The following is a 17,518-nucleotide window of genomic DNA, read 5'->3' as shown; positions in this document are numbered from 1 at the left end:
TACTCACCTCCTGCTGTGCGCCCTCAGTTCCTAACAGGTCAAGGACTGATACTGGTCCACAGTCCGGGGATGGGGGAACCCCTGCTTTAGTACATGTCTAATAAGAGTACCTATTAAAAGCCTATTGAAGATAGTGATTATCAAGCATGCATATAGTATCGGAATCCTTTCCTCCAGAATAATCTTGATGAAAACTCTAGTAGTAATGTGGTAAAGTCACACTGCTCTGATTGAGAAGGATCTGCCTCGTGCCTTCAGCACTCTCTTCCCCCTGACCCCAAACCTAGGGACTCTGCAGGGCAGTGTCTGAACACCCCTCTAAGGACAACCATTTCTAACTTCCTTGGGTTTTCCTCCCCCTCATGAGCCTAATGAAGCTTAAATTAACTATGATAGCATTTACAAAGCACCTTGCTTGATATTGGCACATACACAGAGCTGCCTAAGGAGCTGCTTCAGCCTTCCCTTTGCTTCTACTTCTTTCCTTCCTGCTCCTGGCATCCCTGATTCTCTGTGAAGCCCCTGGGAATCCCAGATGGCTTAAAATGAAGCTTCTCAGACCTCGTTAATTTTTGTACACTGCCACTTCACGGTAAGAAAAGGTGAAAGGAAATTTTCTTCCCCAGCTTGTCTTGCTTCATTTTCACTCTCGCTCTCCCCCTCCACCCTACCATGATAGTACTCTCTAGATCCACAGCCTAGTAAGGAGACTTCCCTAGTCAGATTTCCCATTGGTGGATGTTTCTTGAGGGCAAGTGCAGTCAGTACTGTCTCTTAGGAAACAGGAAAAGTAGGGAGAGAACTTTTCTAAGAATTGTGAGGAAGAAGAGGACACCTTATACCAATGCTATGACATTCCTATTAACCACTAATGTGAGAAGAGTATCTACTGTCAATGGACTAATGCTGTAAGTAGAAAGATGACATAAAAGAAAGTAACTGGAACCCATTCTTGATACAAATAAAGCTACTAACACACAACATATATAAGACAGTAACACTCAAGTGTATTACAATGAGCCGAAAAGAAAAGTGCGTCTTAACTCCTCACCAAATCTCCATGCTCTATGTTTAGCATAAGGTTTCATAAAAACACACAAGGAGGTGAATCTCAAGTGTTGTTACAAATTATCTAATTCTATACAGAAACAGTTTAGACAAAGGATACTACTAAGAATTTACAATTGGTTAGACCATAAGATCAAGTGACCTGTAAAGTCTCTTTTATCCTGAGAATCTATTTTTTAAATTCGTATTTTAAAGTTTTTCTCTTTATTTCCACTCTTCCCTATCCAGGGAACTGAATGGATAATTAAACCCTAGCAGCCACGGTCTAGAGGATAGTTGATAGCAGTACACAGCAAGTATTTATCCTAGGTTTGCCCATACATTCTCTCTTTTGGTTTACTTCTGACCCAAACAAGAGATTACTCTGTTTACTTAAAGAAGCAGAAAATAAACCCCTCTTTTCCACCCCCACAGCAGGGCAGAACTCCGAGGTCTATGACCCAAGAATAGAGTTCTGAGTTTTAAGAGACAGAAAGCAGTAGGAAAGCACAGGGAAAGAAAACAGGACCCAGTAATGAGTACCTAGAAGCAGATGAGCCTTCTGAGAACAGTGCTGGAGGGAAGCAAAGCCTTCTCAGCAACACAATTGACCAAGCCTCTGTATTTAGAGGAATCTCTCAACGGCACAGACAGAAGCAGAAACTGAGACCAGAGTATACAACCCCATCCCAGCAGGACAGCTTATGTCAAGAAGGGGTCTGCAGAGCCTACAGGGCATATGAGATAAACTGGTGTTGGCAACTCTATGGTCATTATCAGGGCCAAGTTCAGGCCAGGGCAAAGACAATGAGCTAAGGGTCTTCACCAGCTCCTTACCAAAAGGGACTAAAAAATGGGATACAAATTTCACTGTATTCCATCATACAGTAGTACCGCATACTACAGCATGCAGTATCTGTATTTACGATAAGCTGAAGTTTATTATTTAATACAGTTCTCCATCAATGGCATGTATTTGGCTATGGCATCCATGTGCTTGTTTTCTCAAAGAACCTGAAGTTAGAGGGTCCCTGTAAACATGGGTACAAATGGGCGACTAGACTAGGTAAGCTCAGCTGACTATGGCAGTCAGGACTGCGGTACCATGGCTAGGCAGACCAGGTCAGGCAGCTCTTACAGGGTTTATTCCCCACTAGGTGAGCTTCGCTTTGCCCCTGCTCTGCTCCGAGTTAGAGAGACTACCTGAAAGAGAGGCATATAATAGCGTTTAAAAATAAGCTGGCCAGGTGCAGAGGCTCACACATGTAATCCCAACACTTTGGGAGGCTGAGGCAAGCATATCACGAGGTCAGGAGTTCGAGACCAGCCTGGTTAACGTAGTGAAATCCCATCTCTACTACTAAAAATACAAAAAACTAGCCAGGCATGGTGACGTGCGCCTGTAGTCCCAGCTACCCAGAAGGCTAAGGCAGGAGAATTGCTGGAACCTGGGACGCAGAGATTGCGGTAAGCTGTGATCACACCACTGCACTCCAGCCTAGGCGACAGAGCAAGACTCTGTCTCATAATAATAATAATAATAATAATAATAATAATAAACTGAGGACATTGTCTAGTCTGGTGGTTATGTTTCTGAAGTCACTGGGATTAAATTCCTGCTTTGCTACTGTGACCTCGGGCAAGTTATCTAGCCTCCTTAAACCTCAGTATTATTGGCTGTAAAATTAGGGCAAATAATTGGACCTATTTCACAGGATTGTTTCAGGGATTAAATAAAACAACACATGCATTAAGTGCTTAGCACAGTTCCTGATAAATAAGTATTGGCAACTATGTTATCATTAGCAGCTAGACCAAAATGAGAAATAAAGCAAAAATCCAGGTTTTATGATACCTATCTACCATCTCCCTTTTTGCTTTTAAGTAACAACACAGAACAGCAAGGTTGGATAGAAAATCTTAACATTTTTGATAATGAATTTGAAGGCTCTCTACTCTCTTCCACAGAGCCCACTGCTGTCTTTGTTCAGGCTGTTTCTTTTTTCTGGAGTAGTCACACTACTTTTCCCTGCAACACAGCTCCATAAACATCTTATAAAACCATATTAAATTTGGTTTCTACAAACCTTTGTACTAATTTGTAATGAAATTACTCTGTAAAAGTTCTCCTTCATCCATTCTTGGCTGTTCTTATTTATCACATCTCCTAATGTTTACATCTCTCTACCCCCTCCTGATGACTGCTACTATCACTACCCCAAAATCAAATAACTAATACATCTACTCCTCTAGACATAGCAAGTGCTTCATACACACTGATAGAGAGACCACAGGAAGACCTCTGGAAAGAAGGTTAACAATATAGCACTGACAGTGGTATGTCGTGGGAAAGCTGTACTCTCCTTATGCCCAGGGAAGACAAACAGGTAGATGACAAGCAATCCTGATATGTAGTTCATTAGAATTACATTCTGTACTTCCAGCTATTTGGAAGTTACCAAGTGTGTACTGACATCTTTTTGCTGCAAGGGAGCTCTGGCAATTGCTGTTTTCTTCGTGGTACTAGCAAAGAGGGAACTATGTATATGGGGAACCATTTTGGTAAGCTTTGTAGTTCTCAAAAAGAAGCAGTTGTTCCTTAGCCATTAATTCACCACCATCAACTTTAAAATGTGGCAAGCTTGAGTTAGTTTGAATAACTCAACCAAAGTAAGAAGCTCAAAACAGGGATGGGGGTGGTTGGTGGAGGCAGTTATTAAGCCTCCTGCTTTCAAAGATGTAAGACAGCATTCCCCAGAAATTTATCCACAATTACCTATAAAGCAGAGTAAAGCAGAGTCTTTGGAATCTTATTTCTGGTACACAGAGACTGTCCTAAATTACTTAAAAGTATCATTTTGAATGTGTGACTTAAGCATATGTTTTTCTCCTTATTCAAGAATAATGTAGGTGGTTACAGAAAAATCACTATTTGAGTCTGGGATGGAAGATGGAACAGCATTTGGGTCCGCGGAGCAGGTTAATTCAAAAAATACAGTCTCAAAGGGTAGGCTGTGTTCTCTACTGCCGAACGCAGTTAGATTTACTCTAATTCTAAGTGTACTGAATCTGTATACCACTCAATCTATCTAGTACCCTACCAAGGAACATTATAGATGTTGCTTAATAACAAGTGGTCAAACTAATCATACAATGAAATTCAAACTAGAAAAAAAATCTAACTATGGCTATTTCTGCTCACACAGAAGTAGGTCTCCAGATGAGAAGCCGTGAAAAGAACTCGAGAGATGCCACCTTGTTCTCGTGAACTGAATGAGCAAAGCTCAGCGCAGCAAGGCTCTTGCAATGGCAGCCCATCCTCTCCCTAAGAAACAGGATTTATATGCTAGAAAGCAAAGCGCGTGACTCAGCTCTGAGAGAAAGTTAAGTGTTTAAAACTTGGGGAAAAACATATTATGTAACAATTGAAAATAAAAATTTAAGAATATTTCCCTGTGATAAAACTGTAATTAAGTGTTATTTAACTGTTTCCTCTAATGACATTCATTTTAATTAGGTTTTAATAGACTGGCAGCCACAACCTATAGTTTTATAAAGCAAAGTAAAATTGCAGTCTAGGAATACATTTAAGAAAAGAGAGCCATCAACACAGATGAGAGGTTACAGTATATCCCCTCATCCCTAGACCCCCGCAGTAATTAAGTGTGCTGAACAGACAGCCATTACAGCTAACAGTAGGTGTGCTCACCCCCAATCAGCACTGGGTTGTTCTTTGAAATCCAAAGGTTATTTCTGTGATCTGCTTTCCAGAAAATTTGCATGTCACAGAATAAAGAATGTAATTCAAGAGGTGTGTGTTCTATAGATTCTACTAAATATGTAGCTTCTATCAAACGTACAACCTCTACCATTACAATGGGGCTTTCTATTTTAATATATACCTTTTCTTATAGCTGATTATGATACAACATTACTCATCTTGCGAACATTGGCGTATGTCTGGGAAAATGAACATCATGCAGAGAAAGTAAAATTAATATTTGAAAAACTGACTCATGTACAAGATAAATGTATCTGCAAATGAGATGCAATAAACAGGATCTTAAGAGTATGCATCTGTACCTATTTCATACTACATTATGAAAATCAGGGAGTAAATCACAAAAGTTAACTCATACCAAATGAATGTCATAGGCATTTATATTAGAAAAGAAAAACAGAATAATCAGTCCCTTTGTTAGCTGGAGCATGGGGGGAAGAAATTGGGCCTGTGGCTACCACAAATAAGTTTTCATATATTCACTTGAAAGAAAGAAAAAGTTAAAATAAACGTTACTTTTACAATTAATTTTGAAACATCAACACTTAAATTTTCATAAATCACATGTAAGCAGGAAATTTTAAATCTTGGGGAGGGGGACACTGGGCTGTATGAAAAAGATTTTGTAATCTTCTGGCTGACAATCTGATGGCTCCAAATCCATCTGCCAAGAAGCAGAGTTACTTGGCTAGCATACTCTCACTTGTACACTTGCATCAGATTAAGGCTTTCATGCCAGGAATCTTTTTTTTTTTTCCTGGTGTACTGGCCACTGCCAGAAATGGACCCAATGAATCCACCACTGCTAAGGAGTTAAGCATCTGAGATTTAATTTAACAGTTTCAGCTTTATTAAGCTGTCACAGAGCGGCCCCACTTTGATAACAGTAGCTGCTCCAATTATGGCTTGGTTTAGGGTTGACAAGTATAATGATTCATTCGTGGCACATGAGAAGCAATAAAAGGTTGTTTTGCATTACAGCTTTAAAAATGTGGGCATTTTTTTCATTTAATTTGTCACTTAGCTTTTGCTAAGAGGACATTTAAATTGCAGTAAAAGGCAAATGGGGCTTTTAGTTTAAATGTAATCCCCATATTTAAATGATCTGTAATGGTGCGGTGTTGGAGTGGGAACACTATTGTCTCACAGTGGGTCCTGATGGTGACATGTGACATTTGTATTCAGGTCCTGTATTATCCATGTGGCTAAAGGGCTTCCAATTTCATTTCACAGCCAGAAGCCTGCAGAAAACACCAATTAACTTGCAGATCCCATTTGCCGACAAAACTCAGCCTCTTCTCAATGTCTGGCATCTGGCAGTGCTCAGCATTTAATTCCAAAGCAGAGCCTTGAAGCAATGTGAGCTCTGTGTAGGGGCACAAAGTCAAATTGCCCCATTTTATTAAGAAGCAAAAGCCTTTCCTTTTGTAGTCCAGAAGCAACTTTTAGTTAATTTTTTGGTGAATGAATATTAAGATGTGATACTTACTGTTACTTCTATGTGAGATTCTTCACAGAATTTAGACCCCATTAAAATGGCAAGTGACCTCTGCTTGCCATCAGAGTACATAGGAGAATTTCTAGCAGTCTAGTAATGATGGGGTGGTGGGTGGGGGGCACACAGGACAAGAGGTTGTGGTCTTTATGCTGGACTGAAATAAAAGAATTTGTATAAAGCCTGGTCCTTAATTAGAAAGTAGTCCATAAGAGGGCATAACTAGAATCAGCTGGTGGAAACTTCCACCTAATAAAAATTTATACTTCTGATTGAGGGTTAAGGTACGTAATTTTCAAAACCCACTTGGAAAAGTGAAATTTGACCATGAATTAAATGTGAACACTGCAAATTTTATTCGACTGTACCACCAGTACCTTTTTTGGTAACCAAAAAATTTAGTTGCTATTTTCTTCCTAACCAGTCATTTGTAATTCTAAGTTTCTCTAAGTACCAAAGCTCTGTAAAATTGCATTCATTTAATATTAATTCAATAATTTTTCCTTAAATGATCCCCTTCATTATAGTTTTCTTAATGCTAATCCTGTTTACTTTGTAAACCATCTAACCAATCTAGTCTGTACTACAGTTACAAAACTGAAAAAGATTTACTTGAAAAGTAAAACATTCAGGATTTTATGAAAATATTTATTTAAACCATGCATTACACTTGTGTTCTCTAACCATCACACTGTGTCCCCAAACATCATTCTAATACATTGAAACTATCTATTGTAGTTAGATTGATTTACATTTTGATTGGGGGAAAGGGCATTACTATTATTTTAGGAGACTCAAAGAAAGCAGCAAGATTAAGTTATTACAAGATACTTAAGAAAATTGCCAGGGAAAAAGTCAACAAATATCTAATAGTTCACAAGTAGTGAACTTGTCCACAGCCAACTTCTGAACGTATATCCTATTAATAGTAAAAAGGAAATACTGGTGTCAAATCCTTTACCAACTTGCTGCATAACCCTAGATTATACAGTGTCATGTTTGAAGTCTCCTAACCTCTCTGGACTTGTTTCCTTATCTGTAAAACGGCTAATCTCAAATTTGGTATCTTCACAGATGACAGCATCTTTTGGTTTAGACTACACCTGGGATCAATCAGCATGATGTGGTCCATCATTAGCCAAGAAAAATTTCACTGAGACTAGGATCTTCTAGTAAATATAGACAACATTACTTCTCATAAAATTAATACAGACACTGATATATTTGTCAAAATTTCAGGTGTAACTTATAGATTTCTTAATAAAAAGACAAGATAATGAACACATCATTCATTATTTCCCTAGCGGAGAACATTGGGTACCAAGACTCATCCAAACAAAATTCCCAGTATTCTTTTAATGAACATGACTAGTGGATTTCTCATTTTTTTGAACACTTGCTATATTTGTATTTTTAACCACCAGGAATTTCGGAAGCAATAAATATTAGAATTTGCTGTATTTTTCCATTCTGAGGATCAACAGTTCATTTAAATCTATAGCAGCCAAAAATAAAATGAATATCCAAACTAATTTCAACAATTCCACTGTGGGGAGAAGGGGGAAGACTAAATTTTAGCTGAATTGATTACAATATTAATCTAGAAATAAGTAGCCAGCTCTACCATATAAAACTGCTATTTTAAAATAATACAGCTTTTTTTTCCCCCCCAAATACTTAAAGGGAGATTCCTGCACTTAACTTTCCTCGAGATCAGGCAATTCCCCCAAAACTCTGCCAAGGTTGTTTTCTGTAAATGCCAGCCCAAGTTCTAAATCCTCCTATGCTTCTAACCTATATATTGGCAACATGTTCCATGTATGAGCAGCTCTCTCTTCAGCAATACTACCACCATGTTCTTGAAACATCTGACTATGGTATTTATCCATATGCAAATCAATGGTAATTTGTCGGGAAACATGCTTACCCAGCTCATCCCAGAGCTGCCTGTATTTGTCAGTCATTGCAGTGCCTTGTTGCCGCCAAAGTGACAGGCGAGGGTCAGCCATGAATTGCTCTGTTATCAAGGTCAACATGCGGGCCCCATTGGAGTCCCTCATCTTTAACATCTCCCGCACCTAGTGGGGAAAAACAGACCTTTGGAAAATTGTTCAAAACAAAAACACAACAAAACCCCACAGCAACACAAGAGACAAACCACCACTTTTCTCTGTTTCTCTCTCTCTCTCTCTCTGTGTGTGTGTGTGTGTGTGTGTGTGTGTGTGTGTGTGTGTGTGGTGGGGGATGGGCAGGAGGGGTCAAGCCTTCACACCAGCCCTCTTAAGCAAACAAAATATATAATTTAAAACCATTCCCTACTCTAAATAGCAATTTAATCAAAGAAATGACCATTAATTATTTTGAATTACACTTTAGAATCAATTCCAAAAATGTTCTGGTTGGGTCTTACACACTGATTAAGGTGAGTAAATCGTGTTTCCTTTGTCCAGTAGAAACTTCCTTTTTTTTTTTTTTTTTTTTGAGACGGAGTCTCACTCCATCGCCCAGGCTGGAATGCAGTAGCCGGATCTCAGCTCACTGCAAGCTCCGCCTCCTGGGTTTACGCCATTCTCCTGCCTCAGCCTCCCCAAGCAGCTGGGACTACAGGCGCCCGCCACCTCGCCCAGCTAGTCTTTTTTGTATTTTTTAGTAGAGACGGGGTTTCACCGTGTTAGCCAGGATGGTCTCGATCTCCTGACCTCGTGATCCACCCGTCTCAGCCTCCCAAAGTGCTGGGATTACAGGCTTGAGCCACCGTGCCCTTCCGAAACTTTCTTTACCAGTTCTCCTTCAAATTATCTCTCTTATCTAAACCAAGTACACTTTGTGATTCAAGATTACACTCCAACAAAGTAGGCATTCATGCTTTGACAAACCACAGAGGTAAAATCTGTCACTGGGAACAGGTATCTGAACCTACCTAGTTTACCAAAACAGGTTTAAGCAAGGTGCTGCTGTTTCCTTGCATAAAATGAGATGCCATAATTTTAGTAAGATGCCATAACTTTGCTAGCCTAAAGAAATACAATACCAAAACAAACATGACAAAAATGGAGCACCTTCCTGACTCTCCAATTGATTATACTTACCATCAGAGAAGCAGAGCCTAATGCAGAGTCCACTGAGAACTCAAGAAATATTCTAAGTAGATCTGATAATGTGTATAATAATAACACTTGGCCTTTAGTTTTTTTAGGAACAGCTTTGTTGAGACATAATTCATATATCATACAATTCACAATTTAAACTGTACAATTCAAAGGTTTTTAGTATATTCACAGTTGTGCAAGTCCTTCAATTTTTGAGATAAATTAGTAATTGCATAAAGGTTCTCTCTCACTTAAGTTTTTTTATATAAAGAGCAGCAGCATACTTCTATTGCAATGGTAAAAGAAAATTGACAGAGCTGTTAAGTTCAAGAACTCTCTTGCTCTATATGAGTGATCCACGAAGCAGAATAATAACCACAGATCTAATAAGTTAACTTTGCCTCTCAAGTTGGAACTTTAAGCTTTGTCCATTACTCTTGTGCTACATTTCCCAAATAAAAGAAAAGAAAAAAGAAACACAAGGGTAAACCTCTCTGCAGGAAGCCCTAAATGAATCCATCCACTCCAAAAATATGTACTGCTAAGTATTCAATAAGTAAGAATCTCAGCTGTAATTTCCCTGTAAGAAATTACTGGAGCAAGGTCACAAGCAGTAGAAAAGGTGGGGTGGTTGATCCTTCTTTCAGGACTCTCTCTATGTGAAAGGCAAGGAAAGGAGAAAATAGTAGATCCTCAATAAAGCAGCCCAAATCTAAAATAGATCCTGCCTGATGTCTGTACCCTCAAGAAATGGAACTTCCTCACCTACTTTAGAATTTGAGCTTTATAAAGAACTCAAAAGCACTTCTACCCTGAATCACAAAGGTTATGCTTCCAGGAGCGTTACTTCAGTATTCCTATAAAGGAGTTTGTTCCTAATATCAAAGTACTAAAAACTCATTAACAGGTGAAGATGGACAAAGAAAAGGAGTTGCCATTTTTTGGATACAATGTTAAAGAGTTTTACATTTATACTTACTGTTTAATTTTCACAACCACCATGTAAAATAGGCCAGATTATAATCCCCATTTTATTAATTATAAGACCAAGCCTCAGAGAAGTAAAATAACTTGCCCAATGGACAAGGGGAACAGCTTGGATCAGAACCTGTATCTGTCTTAACTTCAAGTTATGCTAATTCCAAAATTAGAGGTTGCTATTACTTCACATGGCATATATAATGTATATATAATATACAGGGATAAAAAGAACAACTGCAGATCAGTCTAATAATACATCTTTCAAACTGTTTCTAACATAAGAATATATGAAATACTTCCTGTGCATCTAAATATACTAACCCTTTTACATTATTAGTATTGTGGATTTGATTTAATGTTTATTTTTTCTGGTAGATTTCTAACCTATTATGCAGCAACAGCAATGAAAATAAACACTTTACTCTTCAGTATATAAAACAGAACTCTCTATGTAACCAGCACTCATGTACATCTATAGCTTAATGGTAATTAATTTTCAGACTGTTGACACGGAGGCATGACATGAGTTCGAAGTGCCTGTGAATCACCAAAGAATGCTTAAATCATGTGTAAAGTAGTATTAGAGTTAAATGTATTTTATTGTAATCTAATTCTGGGGAAACTGTCAATCTACATATGGTATACAGGATAAATCTTTATAAGCATGGTATTGATTAAGCAGAATACACTATTCCTGGCCATACCCAGTAACAGGGTTTACTCTAATTCTTTTGAACTAAAAAAAAAAAAAAAAAAAAAAAATCTTTTAATTATAACAAGTATTAGAGAAGATATTCAACAAAAGCATCAATGAACAGTTATCTGTTCCCTTAAAACCAACTTTAATACATTAATCATAATGATGACTATACCCCCCAATGAAAATATACTGATTTAATATTATTCAAAAAGCATTTTATTCGGTATTTACAAATCTGTGTATGATACTGAAACTTCTGTATAAAGCGAAACACACAGCTTCCACTCACAAGGAACTTATGACCAAGATAATTTAAATTCTTGAGACATCAATTTTTAATGATGGAGATGAACAGCAGACAGCATCATTTAACACCATTATCACAATGATTTTAGGAAATATGTTGTTATTAACTAATTTTCTAGATGAGAAAATTAACAAATAATTTGTCAAGGTTTATATACTTAGAAAGATCTAGAACTTGGATTTAAACTGCGATCTATCTGACTCTAAAACTCAAGCTCTTGAAATTAACTTATAGATACTGACATTATTAAACTAAATAATTAAAGCACATTTTAGGGATTATAAAACTATGTTCTCTTGGGAAAATCAACTAGAAAGGGAAAAACTTGAAAAACTGGCATTTTGAATAACATTGTTAATTATTTTGCTTTTATTATTGTAAGAGGTTTTTCAAAACTGTATAAATTATCACCATTTTATTGATAGGAACTGAGAGAGACAAAAATGTCCCACATCTTGTCTAAGATCACCTAAGGGAAAAAAAAGCTTGCATTACAATACAAAAGTTTCTATTGGTCAACTAACTTAGACCCTGTTCTTTAATTTTTAAAAAAGACTTTATCCTATTGTAGACATGATCATATTTAGATAGTCCCTATATATGTATATATTTAGAATATTTCTTTAGAAATAGACAATCATACCTTTGCAAAGAGCAAATTAAGCTGCTTCCCTGATCCGTGGTACCCGCCCTGGGAAAGGAACAGTTTAACCTGTTCTTGAACCTGCTCTTCATCTAAGTGCCAGCAGTTTTCATCATCTATACTAGCACCTGCTGTTGGATCGGGAGCACCTAGAAATAGAAAGAAAAATAATAACACACAGGCTAGATAAAAACTCTGTGCTAGAAGGATTAAGACTCTTTTTGCCTACTTTTTAATTCAATCTCAATTTCAATTATACATACAAATTTATGACAAAGTAAATACAAGGATCACTCTCATTTCCAGAACTCTCCTGATTTGTGCTAAGCCAAATGCAGATTACTTTAGAACTGAGATATTCCTATTTTTTAGGTTCAGAGACTATTATCTTTGGAGATGAGTTTATAGGTTCTCTAAAAAATCAAATTCACAAAAGTGTTTCATTGTAAATACATGATGTTTATAAAGCTGTGTAGGCCACGCTGGAAAAAATGTTTTTCAAAGACTTTAGAAAAATATGAGACAAGTTAACTCAGCAGAGTATTTCTCTCTTTACTATGTTAATTCAATAAGTTTTCACCATTATCTGCTGCTGTATAAACTACATGCTGACATAAGTCTTTAGTTGCAGAAAACCGAAGATTAAAAAGGGAAATCAAGCCACATGGGAACAGGCAGTGCAGCTGTTGTATTAAACCAGGTTGTAGTATCACCTTGCCAAACTGCATAAATATTTTATTGCTGAAGTACACACAAAGATAACAGCTATGTAATAAGCCCTGTGTGTAAAGACTACCTTAGAAATTTTAAAACTACCCAGATATTTAGGCAGGTAGATTGTTTCATTATTTGCCAATAAAATAAAATGGTATTTTAAGGTCTAAGTTTCAAAAGTAATATATAAAAAATTTAGATCTAAAAATCATTCATCCTCAGTGTTTCATCTGCTTATCAACCCTTTAAAAAAATACATCTGTAGGTGTGGTTTTGTATTACTTTTCCTGTCTTCTAATGATCTAAAGCAGACTCAATTAACCAAAGAAATAATCACTAGCATCTGCTTAGAACCAGGGTCTACTAGTCCCTAGTAGAGGAAGACAGTGGGTCCCTGAGCCTGCCTGCAAAAGTATATGTTCATTCATTCATTCAGCCAGTCAACACATTTACTGAGTGCCTGACTCAGTGCCAGCCTCTCTGCTAGACTTGGGGATAGAATAGTGTACAAAATAGACAGAATTCCTGTCCTCACTGAATCTATAACCTAGTTCAGAGGCTTTCAAATTTTGCTGAACAAGACCCCACAATAAGAAATATATTTTACATCATGCCTAATATGTTTATGTGTCTGTGTGTTTACATAATTAATCTGCAAAAATTTGATGAAAGAAAGTGTCCTTACTATAAGCAGAGGCTCAATATTTTCTATTCTATTTCATTTTTTAACGATGGCTTGTCACAATTTTTAAAACTGATTTTACAACCTATAACGGGGTGGCCACCCACTATTTGAAAAACACTCTTTTAAGTTTTTGAGATAAATATCAATCTAATAATCATATATACAAACGTATAATAAATGGTAATAACTGCTCAGAGGAACAGGGCAGGGTGATGGAAGACTATCATTAGAGAATTCTGGCTTTGGATTGCTAGGGTAAGCATACCTTGATGAAATGGCACTGAGGTGAGACCTGCCTTAAGTGGATTAAAAGCTAATTAAAAATGAACTAAAGGTCAGGAAAGGAGGGAAGGATCTGCATGTGAGAAGAACTTGAGCATAACTCTTAGGCAGGAAAAAACATGGTGCATGGAAGAAATAAAAGGCACTCTATGCAACCCAAGGATAGAAGATGAGAGGAAGAGTAATACAAGATAATCCTCGAGAAAAGCAGGGTCAACTGAGTGCCTTGGTTGGCGAGGAGCTTAGTTTTTTTCCCTGAGAGTAATGAATGGGAATTCATGACAAGTTATCAAAATGTAAGAAAGAAAAACTCTAAATAATAAAAGATGTTTTGTCCTGATATGCATCAGTTTCAACATTCCTACCAAGAAATATTATGCAGCCATAAAAATGAATGTGGAGCTTCTCTATGCATTACAATGGAAAGATATCCAGGACATACTGTTGATTGAAAAAAAATCAAGGAGAATAAAAATATACACAGTATACCACTTTTCAGGCAATTAATGATGTTTATACTAGATAGACTAACCAAGAAAAGGAGAAGAACCAAATAAATAAAATCAGAAATGAAAACAGAGGCATTAAAATTGATACCACAGAAATAAAGAAGATGATCAGAGACCTATTATGAACAACTATATGCCCCAAAACTAGAAAACCTAGAAGAAACAGAAAAGCCTGAGCAGACCAGTAATGGGTAGCAAGACTGAATCAGTAATAAAGAATCTCTCAGCAAAGAAAAGCCCAGGATCAGATGGATTTACAGCCTAATTTTACCAAATGTAGGAAGAACTAATACGAATTGTCTTGAAACTGTTCCAAAAAATCAGAAGACAGAATCCTCCCTAACTCATTATACAAGGCTAATGTCAGTATGGTACCAAAACTAGACAAGGACACAAGCCCAAAAGAAAACTACAGACCAATATCCGTGATGAACATAGACCTAAAACTCTTTAAATACTAGCAAATCCAATCCAACAGTGTGTCAGAAAGATTATACAGCATGATCAAATGGATTTTACACCAGGGATGCAAGGATTGTTCAACATGCAAATCAAGAAATGTGATACCAGAATAAAGAACAAAAAACATATGATTATCTCAATAGACACAGAAAAAGCATTTGTAAAATGCAGCATCTTGTCATGATAAAAAATTCTCAGCAAACTAGGCATAAAAAGAACATATCCCAAAATAATAAAGGCCATATACGAAATACCCACAGTCAACATCATACTGAATGGGGAAAGGTTGAAAGCATTCTAAGAACTGGAACACGACAAGAATGCCCATTTTCACCACTCATATTCAACATAATGCTGGAAGTCCTAGTCAGAGTAATCAGTCACGAGAAGTAAATAAAAGGCATCCAAATTGGAAAAGAAGTCGTCAAATTATCCCTGTTCACGGATCATACATTCTTCCATCTAGAAAAACGTGAAGACTCCACCAAAAAGTGATTCAATTTGATAAATGAATTCAGTAAAGTTGCAGGATGCAAAATCAACATACAAAAAGTGTGTTTCTATATGCCAACAACAATCTACCTAAGAACCAAATCCTACTTACAATAAGTACCAAATAACAAAATAAAATACTTAAGAATATATTTAACCAAGGAGGTAAAATATTTCTACAAAAAAACTATAAAACAGTGATGAATGAAATTAAAGATGACACAAATGGAAAAATATCCCATACTCATGGATCAGAAGAATTAATGTAAGTAAGATGACCCTATTGCCCAAAGCAATCCACAGATTCAAAGCAATCCTTACCCAAATATTGACATTTTTCACAGAATTAGAACAAACAATCCTAAAATTCATATGGAACGAAAGAAAGAGCCCAAATAGCCAAAGCAATCCAAATAAATAAAAAGAACAAAGCTGAAGCATCATATTACCTGGCTGCAAATTATATTACAAGTCTATAGTAACCAAAACAGCCTGGTGCTAGTATAAAAATAGACACATAGACCAATGAAACATAACAGAGAACTCAGAAATAAAGCCACACATTTACACCCAACTGATCTTCCACAAAATTCACAAGAATATACACTAGGGAAAGGACACCCTTTTCAATAAATGGTGTCCTTTTTGGAAATAAATTTCAAAAAATTGCATAGCCACATGCAGAAGACCAAAGTTGGACTCCTACGTCTCATCATAAAATGTAAGACCTGTAACTATAAAAATACTAGAAGAAAACCTAGGGAAAATTCTCCTGGACACTGGTCTAGGCAAAGCATTTATGACAAAGACCTCAAAAGCACAGAAACAAAAATAGAGAAATGGGACGTAATGAAACTAAAAAGCTTCTGTACAGCAAAGGAAATAACAGAGTGTAGAGATAACCTGCAGAATGGAAGAAAATATTTGCAAACTATTCACCTGACAAGGAACAAAATCCAGAATTTACAAGGAAATCAAACAACTCAACAACAACAACAAAGCCCACAAATAATCCCATTAAAAAGTGAGCAAAGGACATGAGACATTTTTCAAAAGAAGACCATCACTAACCATGAGACAAGTGCAAGTCAAAACCACAATGAGATATCATCTTAAACCAGTCAGAATTGCTATTATTAAAAAGACAGAAAATAACAGATGTTGATGAGGATGTGGAGAAAACAGAGCTCTTATACACAGTTGGTGGGAATATAAATTAGTATAACATCTACGGAAAACAGTATGGAGATTTCCCAAATAACTAAAAATAGAACTACCATTCCATCCAGCAATCCCACTACTGGGTATCTACCCAGAGGAAAAGAAAACATTATATGAAAAACACCTGCACTCCTATGTTATATCACAGCATTTTTCATGACAGCAAAGATATGGAATCAATCTAAGTGTCTATCAATGAATGATGCGGTACAGATACACAATGAAATACTATTTGGCCATAAAAAAAAAAAAAGAATGAAATCACATCCATGCAGCACCAAAGATGGAACAAGATGCCATTATATTAAGTGAAACAAATCAGACACAGAAAGACAAATACCACATATTCTCACTGGTAAGTGGCAGCTTATGTACAGAAGGGCATGGAGTGTGTGGAATGATAGACAATGAAGACTTGGAAGAGTTGGGGGGTGGGTGACGAGAAATTACTTAATGGGTACAATGTACATTACTCAGGTGATGGATGTCCTAAAGCCCAGACGACACACCACCATGAAATCTATGCATGGAACAAAATTACTCTTGTACCTCAAAATTTATACAAATAAAAATGATAATAAACAAAATACACATAAATAAATAATGAGGTTTATAAAAGAGCTTACATATTAGTATCTCCTTATATATGCATAAAATATTTTGGAAGGACATTTGAAAGAGTACAGGTAACCTAGTTACATGGGGGAAGGAGACATTTAAAATTATGGAACCATGTGAATATATTTATGTATCAAAAAAATAACTTTATCTGAAATATGGGGGATGAATTGAGGGGCAAAAATACATACTGCTATTCTGATGGTGTGCATACAGGATGATGATAGTTGCTTGAAAAACAGCAATGAGAGCAGAAATGGAGAGGCTGACAGGATTTCATAAATGCAACAAGAACTTGGTGAATAAGTGGATATGTGAAGAATGGGAGATGAGCAGATAGAGAGAGACACGAGTTTCTGGATTAAACAACCATATGGAATACTGGAAAACTCACTGACACACAGACCACCAGAGAAGGACAAGGTTTGGAAGTCAGGAGGGGCAGCGTTTAGGTCATGAGCTTAGTTTTAGATATGGTGAATTTGACATACC

General features: G+C 36.7%; 1 protein-coding gene across 1 annotated transcript in view; it reads right to left on the bottom strand.

The window, feature by feature from the left end:
* ZSWIM6 (zinc finger SWIM-type containing 6) overlaps window positions 1–17,518 on the bottom strand; it is a 215,330-nt gene that overhangs the window by 43,889 nt on the left and 153,923 nt on the right. Inside the window, exons 3-4 of the mRNA XM_028849453.2 lie at window positions 12,044–12,192; window positions 8,251–8,401 (exon numbers count right to left, since the gene is read on the bottom strand). Coding sequence (XP_028705286.2) covers window positions 8,251–8,401; window positions 12,044–12,192 — 300 coding nt within the window. The remainder of the gene's footprint in view (window positions 1–8,250; window positions 8,402–12,043; window positions 12,193–17,518) is intronic.

The sequence above is a fragment of the Macaca mulatta genome, chromosome 6, assembly GCF_049350105.2.
Source record: "Macaca mulatta isolate MMU2019108-1 chromosome 6, T2T-MMU8v2.0, whole genome shotgun sequence".
Taxonomy (NCBI): domain Eukaryota; kingdom Metazoa; phylum Chordata; class Mammalia; order Primates; family Cercopithecidae; genus Macaca; species Macaca mulatta.
The sequence above is the reverse complement of the archived record's forward strand: the minus strand, read 5'-3'. Positions and strand labels throughout refer to the sequence as shown.